The sequence below is a fragment of the Fonticula alba genome (assembly GCF_000388065.1).
Source record: "Fonticula alba strain ATCC 38817 unplaced genomic scaffold supercont2.2, whole genome shotgun sequence".
NCBI lineage: Eukaryota > Rotosphaerida > Fonticulaceae > Fonticula > Fonticula alba.
This window is the reverse complement of record NW_009242972.1, coordinates 715910-727657: the sequence shown is the minus strand read 5'-3', so window position 1 is coordinate 727657 and position 11748 is coordinate 715910. Positions and strand designations below refer to the sequence as shown.

At 66.7% G+C, this 11748-nt stretch overlaps 4 protein-coding genes across 7 annotated transcripts in view; 3 read left to right on the top strand and 1 right to left on the bottom strand.

Annotated features, from left to right (window-relative positions):
- Positions 1 to 542: 542 nt before the first annotated feature.
- Positions 543 to 2175, top strand: H696_01181 (hypothetical protein). The gene is made up of 4 exons (XM_009495066.1): positions 543 to 638; positions 826 to 1125; positions 1299 to 1522; positions 1658 to 2175. Exons 1-4 carry the CDS (start codon positions 567 to 569, stop codon positions 1968 to 1970), a joined length of 909 nt encoding a protein of 302 aa, XP_009493341.1. The 5' UTR covers positions 543 to 566; the 3' UTR covers positions 1971 to 2175.
- A 668-nt stretch (positions 2176 to 2843) lies between these two features.
- Positions 2844 to 5255, top strand: H696_01180 (hypothetical protein; the record flags this gene model as incomplete). The annotated part of the gene is made up of 4 exons (XM_009495065.1): positions 2844 to 3357; positions 3642 to 3743; positions 3822 to 4447; positions 4635 to 5255. The coding sequence occupies 4 exons, from the start codon at positions 2844 to 2846 to the stop codon at positions 5166 to 5168; spliced, it is 1776 nt and encodes a 591-aa protein (XP_009493340.1). The 3' UTR covers positions 5169 to 5255.
- Positions 5256 to 5259: 4 nt separating this feature from the next.
- H696_01179 (hypothetical protein) lies at positions 5260 to 8448 on the bottom strand. 4 transcript variants are annotated; one of them, XM_009495064.1, is made up of 6 exons: positions 8204 to 8448; positions 7951 to 8066; positions 7181 to 7849; positions 6305 to 6853; positions 5818 to 6144; positions 5260 to 5657 (listed from the first exon to the last, which is right to left on the bottom strand). In XM_009495064.1, the coding sequence occupies exons 1-6, from the start codon at positions 8330 to 8332 to the stop codon at positions 5360 to 5362; spliced, it is 2088 nt and encodes a 695-aa protein (XP_009493339.1). In that variant the 5' UTR covers positions 8333 to 8448; the 3' UTR covers positions 5260 to 5359. The 4 variants fall into 4 exon arrangements, with proteins under 4 accessions (XP_009493339.1, XP_009493338.1, XP_009493336.1 ...); XM_009495063.1 differs by having other exon boundaries at positions 5818 to 6853; XM_009495061.1 differs by having other exon boundaries at positions 5260 to 6144.
- A 401-nt stretch (positions 8449 to 8849) lies between these two features.
- H696_01178 (hypothetical protein) overlaps positions 8850 to 11748 on the top strand; it is a gene marked incomplete at both ends in the record, with an annotated part of 8999 nt that continues 6100 nt past the window's right edge. Inside the window, 8 exons of the mRNA XM_009495060.1 lie at positions 8850 to 9281; positions 9442 to 9785; positions 9929 to 10015; positions 10156 to 10283; positions 10430 to 10491; positions 10641 to 10746; positions 10859 to 11050; positions 11227 to 11691. Of these exons, the coding sequence (XP_009493335.1) occupies positions 8850 to 9281; positions 9442 to 9785; positions 9929 to 10015; positions 10156 to 10283; positions 10430 to 10491; positions 10641 to 10746; positions 10859 to 11050; positions 11227 to 11691 (1816 nt within the window). The remainder of the gene's footprint in view (positions 9282 to 9441; positions 9786 to 9928; positions 10016 to 10155; positions 10284 to 10429; positions 10492 to 10640; positions 10747 to 10858; positions 11051 to 11226; positions 11692 to 11748) is intronic.

The following is an 11748-nucleotide window of genomic DNA, read 5'->3' as shown; positions in this document are numbered from 1 at the left end:
ACTATTTTTATTCCAGCTTCTTGCCTTTCTTCCCGCCACCCCGCCGGACCTGCCGACGGTGCCCCGGCAAGGATACCAAAAGACATGGCGTCACCCGGACAGGGGACACACCCGGGGGGGGGGGGGAGGGTCTTTTTCGGTGAGCGAGCCGGAGAGAAAAGATGCTGTGTCCGTGGGCGCGTTCGGGCCGGGGCGGAGACCTCCGTGTGCCGAAAAGAACCGGGGCTCTCTCACCAGGGAGGGACGGAATATTCGTCGGATTGGCCCCTCCGGCCCCCCCCGACCCCCACGATTCGGGTGCAGATGCGCGCGGATGCGCGTGCCAGAAGGCTGGCGAGCCCGACGCCGGCGTGGGCGCAGGTGCAGGTGCAGGCGCAGGCAGGTGGGCCTTTTGGGTGGGGGATGTGGCGTTGGCCCACGCTCCGGGGCCCGGTCATCCTGAGAGCCTCCGTCCCCCCCCCCCCCTTCCCTCTGCGCGACCTCTTCCCCTTTCGCTCCCCCCCCCCTCCTCTCTTCCGTTTTCGTACACCCCCCGCCCCCGCCCCCCCCCCTCCCCACCTGTAGCCATGGCCGTCATTGAGCTGAAGGACGACGCGGACTTCACCCGCCAGGTGGTCAGCGACCGTACCGGCCGTCTGGTACGATTCCCCCCTTCCTCCTTTGGTCCCTTCGCCCCCGAAGAAATGTCTTCCGCCTTCCCTGTTCCTCGTGTTGGCGCCTGGTTGGCAGACGTCCCCGCTGCCCCGTTTCCCTGCCCTTCGGCACTGACATCCACTCCCCCTTCTCCCGGTCGTCGCCCCTGCTCCCCTCCCCCCCCCCGCCTAGGTTGTCGTGGACTTCTACGCCAACTGGTGCGGCCCCTGTCGCGCGCTGGAGCCGCTCTTCGAGCAGCTCAGCCGAAACCAGCGCTACCAGAATGCCGGCTTCTTCCGCGCCAACACCGAGACCCTCACCGAGTCCACCAGCCGCGAGCAGGTGTCCGGCTTGCCGACGATCATTTTCTACAAGAACGGCGGTGTCCTCGGCCGCGTCACCGGCCTCAATATGGCCGACATTACGCGCATGCTGAATACCCACTGCCCGGAGAGCGTGTTTGCCTCCTCACAGCGCGGGCGTCGCCTGGGGGTGCGCTCCGGGCCCCCCTCCGCCCGCCCATTTCCATTCTCCTTCTCTCTCTCTCTCTCTCTCCCCCTCCCCCTCCCTCTCTGCCCAGGCTGTCCCCTGCTGACGTGTCCATGTCGCTGCTCGGTCCGGCCGTACCTGCCCCGCTCTTGCGCCTTCCTCCATTGCTGCCGCAGGATGCGCCGGCCGCCTCCGACTCGGCCACCTCCTCGCCGAGCCGCTCTTCCGAGATTGATCCAGCCACTCCCTGCACGGTGGCCATCCACCTGCCGGATGGGTCCCGGCCGCAGCGCGCCTTCACCGCGGGTGACACTCTACGCGATGTGTTGACTTGGCTCGAGCGCGAGCACGGCATCGGCAACTCCGCCAACTGGTCCCTCCAATCCACGCGGCCGCTCCGGTGTGTTCGCACCGCCTGGCTCTCGGCCCCTGCCCCCCATGGCGCCCTCGCCCCCCGCCCCTCTAACGCCTTCCTCCGCACCGCGTCGGCTTTCCCTCCTTCTCCCCTGTCTTTTTGTTCCCCCGCCCCCGACAGCACCTACCATGGTCAGACGCTCAACACCCTCCTGGCTGACACCGAGCTCCTGCCGCGAATCCGCCTGGTGGCTCGGCCAATGTCCGACGGTGCCTCCCGGTCTGGAGCCCCGGCCGGCCGGTCGACTGCTGCTGGTGCTTCCGCCGGCAGCGCCTCTGCCTCCGCCTCCGGGGCATCGCGCTTCGGCCATGGAAGTGCCCTCGATCAGCTGGCCCAACGCCTGGGCCTGCAAAATGCCTCCCAAGCCTTCATGGCCATTCTCCTGGCACTGACCACCTTGGGTTTTCTCTACCGGGCGCTCGTTGGCTACTAAGTGCCTCCCGGGTGTTGTGCGCCCCGGTCCGGCGCCTCGGAATCCAGGCTAGCCCGAGAGGATGCGCGCCAGGAGCCAGTGCTCCTCCCCTGGCTCTCCTCTCCCCTGCCCTCGCCCGCCCCTGAGCCGACGTACGTGGGCTCATGCCGATACGCGCGCACAAGCACGTACATACACATGTACATACACACATACACCAACGCAAATACACACACACACAGACACACACACACACACAGACATAGTGCATCTCAATACTGGGCCCCATTCCCCCTTCCATCTCACCGTTTCCTTTGAGTCTCCAGCGCGAGCCGATGAATTTGATCCTTCCTTCTGGCTCCGCCCCAGCTCCATTGTCACTCTTTGACTTCACACTTCCGGGTGCGTGAGAGGAGTGGCCGTGGATTGTTGCGCGCGCGCGCGCGCTTCGGCTTCCCCCTTCAAGGCGGAAAAGCCCCAGCCGTGGAGCACTTTGGTGGAGTAGGTACCCCACAACGCGGCCACGTGCTCAACCGCCGTCACGCGCCAGTGTTTTTCGATCAGTCGCCCCTTCCGTTGGCCAGTCGGCACTCCGGATGGTGCCTTCTAAACGGGAGGGCCGATTTTGCCAGGCCCCCCCCCCCCCCCCCCCGAGCGAGATCCCGATCGTGATGCCGAAGAAAAGAGGGACAAGGGCCCCGCTGGCCAGGTGCGAGGCACAGCCGTCGGCCCCCAAGTGTCCCCAGCCCGCCCCCTGTCCGAATCCCCATCTCCCGCCCCTGGCCCCGCCCCACCCTCCCTGTCTTTCTCTCTCTCTCTCTCTCTCTCCCCGGTCTCCTGGCTTCTCCTCCTTGCCTCTTCACTCGCTCATCCTTCGACGCTCCTCCTCCAAGCATGTCGCCGGCAGTGGCTGGCATGCATGCCGGCTACAGCACCGCATCCCAGAATGTCGCTGCCCCTGCCGGGCCCGGCGGCCCAGCTCTCCTGGCATCGGAGGACGCTCCCCTTCGTGTGCTGGTGCTCGGGGACTCAAGTACCGGCAAGACCACCCTTGTCCATCGAGTGTGCCACTACCACCGCTTTCCGGGGCCCATTCGCTCAGATGCTCCCCCCGGCCAGTTCCACGGTGGAGACCTCCTGCGGCCTTTGTCTCCCTCGGCCGGGGAGGCCCTGCAGCGCCCCTTCCCGACCCACCGACCAGCCACGGTCGGTTGCCATGTGGACGTGTGCCTTTTGCCGGCCGGGATACTGGGTCCGAGCGGTGGCGGCGGTGGTGGTGCTGGTGGTGCTGGTGGTGGTGCTGGTGGTGGTGGAAAGATGGGCGTTGTGGAGTTCATGGACATCGGCGCCGGAGGGTCCTTTTCCCCGGCCGACCGGGCTGTCTTCATCCTGGACACTTCGATCGATGGTGCGTGCGATCTGCTCCTGGCCGGGCATCGACCGTTTCTCGGCTCCTTTTCATCATCGTCGTCGCCATCGTCGTCGTCGTCGTTCACTTCCTGTCCTTGTGGCACCCGCCCGCCGGTCGCGGCTTTTCTTTTCGTCCCCCCCCCCCCCCGTTTTCAGTTACCGGGCCCCCCCCCCCCACCCAGCCTCCCTCCTTCCCGCGATATGCACAGCGCCCGCTCACATGCGCCCTTTCTTTGCCCTTTGCCTCGGCCTCCCCTCCCTCCCCGTTCCCCACCTGAAAAGCCCTGATTCTGGTGCACGATGTCTCCAATCCCCACACCTTCAGCAACCTGTGGAACTGGGTCAATGAGCTGGCCGAGACCTTGGAGTCTTCCTCGCGACAGCGTGCGTCAACTTCCCCCAGCCGCTGGAAATGCCCTGGGGCCCCCCTTGCCATGGTCACTGACACGCGCCGCCGTCCAGACTTCGGCCAGCCTCCCTCGGCGAGTGCCGGCCTGGGGCGCTCATTTCTCCGGATGCCGGTGCTTGTCGTTGGTACCAAGGTCGACCAGCGGCCATTTCTCTCCGGAGACCCGGATATCGAGCCTCCCTCATGGGTGTCGCAAAGCTCGCCACAGGGGCCCCGGTCCCCGGGGTCGCCCACTTCGGGGGGTCTCTTCTCGGGGGCCAATTCCCAGCGCCTGGCCAGCTCCCTGGACCATCACGCCCGGGCGGTGGGGCTGGCCTGGAAGCACCTGGTCGAGGCGGCCGGCCGCCTTTATGACGCCGCCTCCCCTGGGGCAGTTGGGCCACGCTCTTTCCCGCCCGCGGGACCCCCCGGCGCGCGGGTTGCCTTTCACCCGGGCCCCGAGGCCCCGGCGCATCTGAACCTCCCGCCTGGGGGGGCCCGGCGCGCGGTGCTGCTTCGGCACCGGCTGTCGGAGCTGGGTGGCGCGTCGGGCACCCTTCTCGCCGCGGCGGCCCGACTCGTTTCGGCCTTCCTGCTGGCCCTGGTTTGGGGCCTGGCCCGGCGTGTGTGGCTCCCCCCGGCCCGGCATGCTGCTGAGCACCTGGGACACATCTTCCCGGACTTGGCTTTCATTCAGCTGGTGTGTCCATGGGCCATCGCACATGCATGCACATGCCTCTCTCTTTCTCTCTCTCTCTCTCTCTCTCTCTCTCTCTCTCTCTACATGTCTCGCTTCCTACACACATGGCCATGCACATATGTGTGCCCGCACGCGCACGCACTCACGAACTCATCCCGGTCGCCGACTTGTCACTCCTGGGCTGTAGAACCTCCTCGATGATGGGAGCTACCTCGAGGCGTCGCCCGCTATCGAGCACTTCCTGCAGCGGGCTGCAGGGCAGCGGCGCAGTCGCCACTCAGGCCCAGTCCTGGGCCCCAGCGCGCCGGGAAGTGCCTGGACCCACACGCCCCCCGACCCCTCCTCGAGCCAGCCCTCGGACTTGGCTAGCCCGCCGCCGTCTGCCTCTTTCGGCGGGGATTTCCCCCCGGTGGCCCCTTCGCCGGGGTTTGCGCATTACCCGGCCCTCTTTCACCCCGGGCAGCCGGCCTCCCAGCAGCCGCCAGCCTACCAGCGCGGCGCCTCGGCCGCATCCTTCAGTGTATATACCTCGGCCGCCGGGCCCGGCAGCCAACAGGAGTCTCCGCGGACCAGCGGCACCGCCACACCGGTCACCTTTGGTCTGTACCATGGGCACTCGAGCACGGGCTACTCGTCGCCGGTGGCCGCACACGGTGGGCTGCTGCATCCCCAGCAACACCAGCACCAGCACCCATCATACCCACCACACGGCCGGCTGTGAGGCTGCCGCAATAAAGTGCTCCGGTGGAGGGGCCGGGGATCTCCGCGCCCGGCGCGCCGAAGATCCGGCCCCCTTGTCCGTTCTTCTTTTTTTTTTGCTCTATTCGCTCTGTGGACAGAGGGGAGGGGGGGGGGGATTCAGACAGTACAAGCAGAGCTCGTGCCTCGCATGCTCGTGCCCGAGCGCAAGGATCACCCCCCAAGGCAGCCGACGCAATTGTGCAGCGACGATCGGACATACCGAGCGCATGCGGCGCAATGCAGGGCCTCGCACCGGGGGCACTGGGCCACTTCAATGGCATTCTCGTCGGTAGCCAGCGGATCCATGTCGTCAGCGATGACAGTAGCCGTGGCCGAAGCGCCACCGGCGCCCTCGGCCGCCAGGAGCTTCTCCGTGGACGTTGACGCGCGCGAGATTTGCTCGGTGATGGCCCGAGCCAGCTGCTCCGGCACCAGCGGCGCCTGACAGGACCGGCACAGGCGCTCATCGCTACACAGCCAACGAGAAGAGGCCGCAGGACGGAAGCCACGACAGCGAGGATGGTGGCGGTGGCGGCGACATGGGCAGCAGCGAGGGGGATTAGACACGGAATGTTGGCGCAAGGGTGAAGTGAGCACCCGCCTCTCGGCCCGTTCGCCGGAATGCGCACCTCGACTCGACACAGGTCACTCGGAAGGTGGCCGACGCCGGGAAAAGGTGATGATACGCCCGAGCCAGGTGCGGCGCGGCGGCCAGCAAGGAGAGGCAGCAGACCGGGCACCGGGCGATGCCGGAAACAGTGCCAAGGGCACTGGCAGCCCCGCCGCCCCCAGCATCGGACGTGGCTCCGGTGGCCGCCAGGCTGGAAGTCAGGGCCCCAGCACCGAGGGCACACAGCAGAGCCCCGCACCGGGGACAATCGAAACCATTGTGGCCGGTGACCGGATCGACCGAGTCCTTTTGATTGGGAGCCGGCGCGGGAACCGGGCGCTGGTGGCTGGTAGATCCGAGCCCCCCCCCCAACCACCATCCCCACCATCACCACCACCACCATCCGGGAAAGGTTGCCCCCACAAGAATGTCACAAGGTCAACAAATGGCCGAGGGCAGGAGGGGAAAGGGCCAAAGTTGTGACAGGGCGCCCAACGTCCGCGTACCACACACACATGGCGCCGGCCGGGGTGGCGCGCTCTTGCGGGAAGCCGATCTCCATCAGCGGCCCGAAGAGGTCATTGACATCGACAAACTCCCGCAGCGGGTCCAGCGCGGCGGCCAGGGCCTCGGCGTCCGGTGACCGGGCAGCGGGCGGCTGCCCAAGCGGCAGGGCCGGGAGGAAGCCCCGCCCGGGCAGGACAACGCTTTCCTGCTCGGAGGGAGTGTCTGGGGAGGTGGCGGCCGTGGGGCTGCCCGGGGCCGTGGGCGTGGTCCCGGCAGGCGGTCCCAGGAAGGGCGGCGGCTCGACGTGGGCCATCAACAGCGCGGCCAGGGTCCCGTCATCGCCATCCTCATCGGCCGCGGCTTCGTCCTCATTGAGGACCGCCAGGCTGGGTGGCAGATGGGCGTACATGCGCGACACATCGGACCCATGGTATGAGGAGGGGGGGGCCGAAAAGTTGGACACCACCGAGTGCTGGCCGCGCGTTTGTTCGGCAATGAAGCGGAAGAGCCGGGTCTCGGCCGACAGGGCGACGAACGAAACGCGCACGCTGTCGGGTCCCGAAGGAGGGGGAGAGGGAGGGGGAGAGGGAGGTGGAGAGGGAGGTGGAGCAGGAGCAGGAGGAGGGTGAGTCGGTGGGCGAGGGGTCCAAGACAATCGACACACGGGGCATATCCAAGGTGAAGAGGCGGGAAAGAGGGAGAGAGGGAGAGAGGGAAAGAGGGAGAGAGGGAGAGAGGGAGAGAGGGAGAGAGGAGGAGGGGGAAGGGAATGGAGAAACAAAGAGGGGAATGGAGAAACAAAGAGGGGGATGGAGAAACAAACACGGGAATGGAGAAACAAAGAGGGGGATGGAGAGAGAAATCCCAGAACGCACCCGGCCTTCCGCAGGGACTCGGCCGCCGAGAAGACATCGCCACTATCGCAGGAGGACAGGGACGACACCACAAAGAGGACCTCGCGGCTGACATAGTCCCGATGCTGGGGCGGGGCGTGTGCATCCGGCGGCGCCCCCGCCCCATTGGGCCAGAGCATTTCCACGCCGGCCTGGTTGGGGGCCAGCTCGCGCAGCGCCAAGCGCAAGGCCGCCTCGGCCGAGAATTCCCCCTGCGGCGCATAGACACTGGAGGCGAAGGCCATGGTGCTGTGGGCCGAGGCCGAGGGCTGCAACGACCGGAGGGAGGAAATGAGATCGGCAGCCGGCGAGCCAACCGACACCAGGACTTCGGCACTGGCGCCGCCACTGCCACCGGCGATGGCGGCCGCCGCATTGCCGCCCACGCCGCCACCGGCCACCGCCAAGCCGATGCTGGCCAGGGGATTGCGCTCGCGGAATTCCCGCGTGAAGCGCTCCAGCTCGTGCAGCACATAGCCCAGCCGCGTGGACCCGGTGCCGGCGTGGGCCGAGCTGCTGGCCGATGCGCCGGAGGTCAGAGACGGCGCATCCCGGATGGCCATCGACTCGGACAGGTCCACAACTAGCAGAACACGCCGGAGCAGGGCCCGGCGAATTGGATTCCGCGAAGCGAGCACCTCCTCATTGGAACTGCGACCGAGGAGCCAATGTCAGCAGGGAAGGCATGGCGCGCGAGCAAATGGACAGACGAGCAAACGCATGAGGCACAAGCTGCAAGAGGGGAAACACACAGGCGAATTCGCGTCAGCCGGTTGTTGACCAGGGCCTGCTGGCGCTGGCGCTTCTTGAGGAGGGCCTCGGTTTCGGCGGACTTCTCCTTGCCGCCGTCCCAGGTTTTTTGGTAATCCTAAACCGGGTCACGGGGGGAGGGGGGCGGGGGGGGGGAGGATTCCCGAGTCAGTGCCAATGAGGGAGCCTCGCCGGGGAGGGGGAGAACAGGAAAAAAAAAAAGGAGGGAAGGAGACGGCATGGCAGAAAACGTACGGCCTCCCAGGCCTGCTTTCTCTGGTAACTGCCCCCCTCGCCATGGGCGGCGGAGCTGCTGGCATCATTGGTGTCGCCCTCGTCGTCGTGGCTGACATCGACAAAGACGTCATCCCCCGAGGCGGACATTGTTTAGGGGGAGGGGGACGGGAAGGACAATGGGCTAAAGAGGGGGAAGGCGGAGGAGAGGGGGGGAAGAAAGGACAAAGGCGGAGGCAGGAAAATGCGGAGCGGGAGGGGGGAGGGGGGAGCATTGCTGGCACAGCGAAGTCGGCCTCGGCCAGGGCGGGGTGCCGGCGGAAATATGATCCCAGCCGGCCTGCGGGCGGGTGCATGGGAAAAGCGCCCACAGGTGCCAACGGTCCCGCACGCCATGCCTGCGCCAGATCGCCGCCGGTCCTGCCGGATCCGCTGGCGAGCGGCCGCCCGCCCAAAGGCAAGCGACGCTGTGCGGCGCCCAGTCCCCACAGGCCAGGTAAATCCCTCCCCCCCCCCCCTCCCTCCCTCCCTCCCTCCCTCCCTCCCTCCCTCCCTCCCTCCCTCCCTCTCTGCGTCTGCTCTGCCACCGCCTTTTTCCTGTCTTCCCCTTCCTCCTCTGGCTGCGCGCTCTCTTTGCCGCCCTCCCCCGAAACCTCGGTGCCCTGCCATGTTCAAGCTTCCGGATCTTTCCGGGGTCCTGTCGACTGAGTCACAGACCGACGTGCCGGCCCCGGCGCCAGGCTCTACCCCGGGGCCTGCTCCTGCGGCCCAGGCAGCCCAGGCGGCCCAGGCGGCCCTTGCCTCCATCCGGAGCGTGGGCTTCCTTTCCGGCGGCCGGCCGACAGCCGACGCTTCGGGGCCGTCCGGTGCCGAGAAGAGCGACGACGATGATGAGGATTTCTTCGGCCCAGCAATCCCGAGCGGGCTCACCACGACTGCCGCCAGGCCGAGTGCCAGCGTGGAGCCAGGCCCCGGCCCTCCGGAGGAGCCTCCGAAAGACGAGAAATCCGGCAAGCGCCGGCGCAAGCGCCGCTCCGACGCGCCGCCCGCCGTTCGCCTCCCCCTGGCCAACGTTCTGGCCCTGCCGGCCGGCGACAAGGTACACCCCCCTGCCGGCTGGAGCTGCCGAAGTGCTTGCTGTGCTTTTTCTTTCAGCCTTCGCTGACGCCCCTGCGCCTCTCTTCCACTTCTCCCGGCCCCGCTGTCCCTCGGTCTGTGGAACCCCCTCCCTGGGTGGATCTTACGCTCGGTCTTCCCAGTCGGTCCAGTGCATTGTGGCTGATGGTCCTGGGTCACGGACTCTGACCGGTGGCTTTGATCGGGAGATTCGATTCTGGCCGCTGGATCCGATCCCCCCGTCATTGGCCCCCCGGTATGTGCTGAACCCCTTTGACCTGCAGGCTGTGGAGAGCTCCCACCGGCTGGCCATCGGCGCTGGGGAGGAGTCCGCCCCCATCCGGGATATGGACCTTGGTCCGGATGGAGCGCTGCTGGCCGTGGCCCCGGCGGCCGTGCGAGCGCGCATCATCGACGTGCGCCAGCGGGGCGCCGTCTGGACGACCCCTCGCGGTGACATGTACATCCGTGATCGTGCCCACACCAAGTGCGTGCGACGTTGTCCCACTCCTCTTTCCGCCTTCTTTTTCTCCCCAGCTGACACCTGGACAACCGGTGCGTGCGCTGTGCATGTGCTTGCCATCACTTTCGCGCGCGCGCGCACACACACACACACACACACACCGATAGGGGCCATGTTGCCAGCATCACATCCATTCAGTGGAATCCCATCAACCGGGAGGAATTTGTCACCTCTTCCGAGGATGGCACGGTCCGGTGCGTGTCTGCTCCTCTCTTCGGTTCGGGCACAGCCTTCCCGTCTCGTGGGCTTGGCACCCCAGAAAACGATCACTGACATGCTCGCCTGCGCGGGATATCGCACTGTGCGCATGTGTGCGCGTCCTGGCCTGTCCCAGCACATGGTCTATGGTGGTCCCTCGGGCCCAGAAGCGAGTGATTGTCCTACGGGCCAGCACTGGAGCTGCTCATACCATCCGTGCCAACCAAGTCCGCTACTCGGTGGATGGCACACGCCTGGCCGTCGGTATGTGCTTTGCTTTCGACAACACTCGTGTTTCCTTTGCCTTCTCCGGATACCAGGTGTGCAGGTCCCATGGAAGACCGGATACTGACCCCCTCATACACACACACACACACACACACACACACACACACACACAACTCTTCCAGCCACCAATCTCGGCGAAGCTCGCATCTACTCGGCTACCGGACAGGGCCACCGGCCAGACATCGTGCGTATGCTCGCCTGTGGCTCTCTCCCTCGTGCTCTCTCCCCGCCTCCCAGTGCGCGCCGGGCCACCCCACTATTCTGACTCTCTACCCTTCGTCCCTCCTTCGGCCCTGCCCTGCTTTCTTGGCGATGGCGCCCCCCCCCCCCCAGGTCTTCGAGGATGCATATACCTTCGGCGATGAGCACACCGCCATCGCCTGGCCGAATGCCCCCGGCGAGCACTATCTGGCCACTCGCGGCATGGATTCCATCAAACGTGCGTTCCCTCCACGTCTCACGCCCCGCTGCTGCCTTCCTGCTTCGGTAGGCACGTCCCACCCTCTCGGCGCTGACACACGAACACGTCCATCATCCTGCTGCGGTGGTAGTGTGGGATATCCGTAATCCGAGCAAACCGGTGGCCGATCGCCCGACACCGGAATACGCTGCCACCGTCAAATTCCTGGCCCACTGCCCGATCGCCTTCTCCCCGAACGACACCATGCTGGCTGCCGGCGGCCTGGCTGGGACGGTCGATGTCCTGGCCGTGCCCGATCTGCGAGTTCTCGGCTCCAGCCCCGGTGCGTGGTGGCATTGGACGCCGCGAGAGTCCACCATGCGATGTCTTGCCCCTGCTCCGGCCCCCCCCCCTCCCCCCCCTCCCCCTTCTCCTCCTTCTCCCCCGTCAACCTGCCCCTCTCGCGAAGCGCAAGCCGAAGTCTCACCTGGCGCCCCCTCTGCCCTCTCCTCCTGACAGCCATCGATGAGGACCTGTCGCCCGTCGTGTCGGTCCTTTGGCACCAACGCCTGAACCAGATCTTTGCCGGGTGCCAGTCGGGTCGCGCTGGCATCCTCTTTGATCCCTCCTGCTCGGTGCGCGGGGCGCTGACATACACCGGCACACCGGCCCGGCCGCGGCGCATGGAGGCCGTTGTATCTGCCGACACCGGGGCCATCGATCGCACTCGCATCGTCGCGCCGGATGCCCTCCCTCTCTTCCGCGATGAGCATTCGCAACAAGCACGCGCGGCCGCCCGTGCCCAGGCCAAGCCGGCCAAGCCGCCGAAGGCCCTTGGCCGGGCGCGCGGTGGCCAAGCCGGCGCCATCAGCAACACGCACTTTGCCCATTTCGTGGCGCAGTCCCTGCAGACCGGCCAGCCGGATGCCGGCAACTTCGACGACCCGCGCGAGGCGCTGCTTCGCCATGCGAAGGAAGCCGAAGGTACGTGTATCTGTCCGGTTGGCTCTTTGGCAAACTTTCATCTTGCCCGTGCCCCCC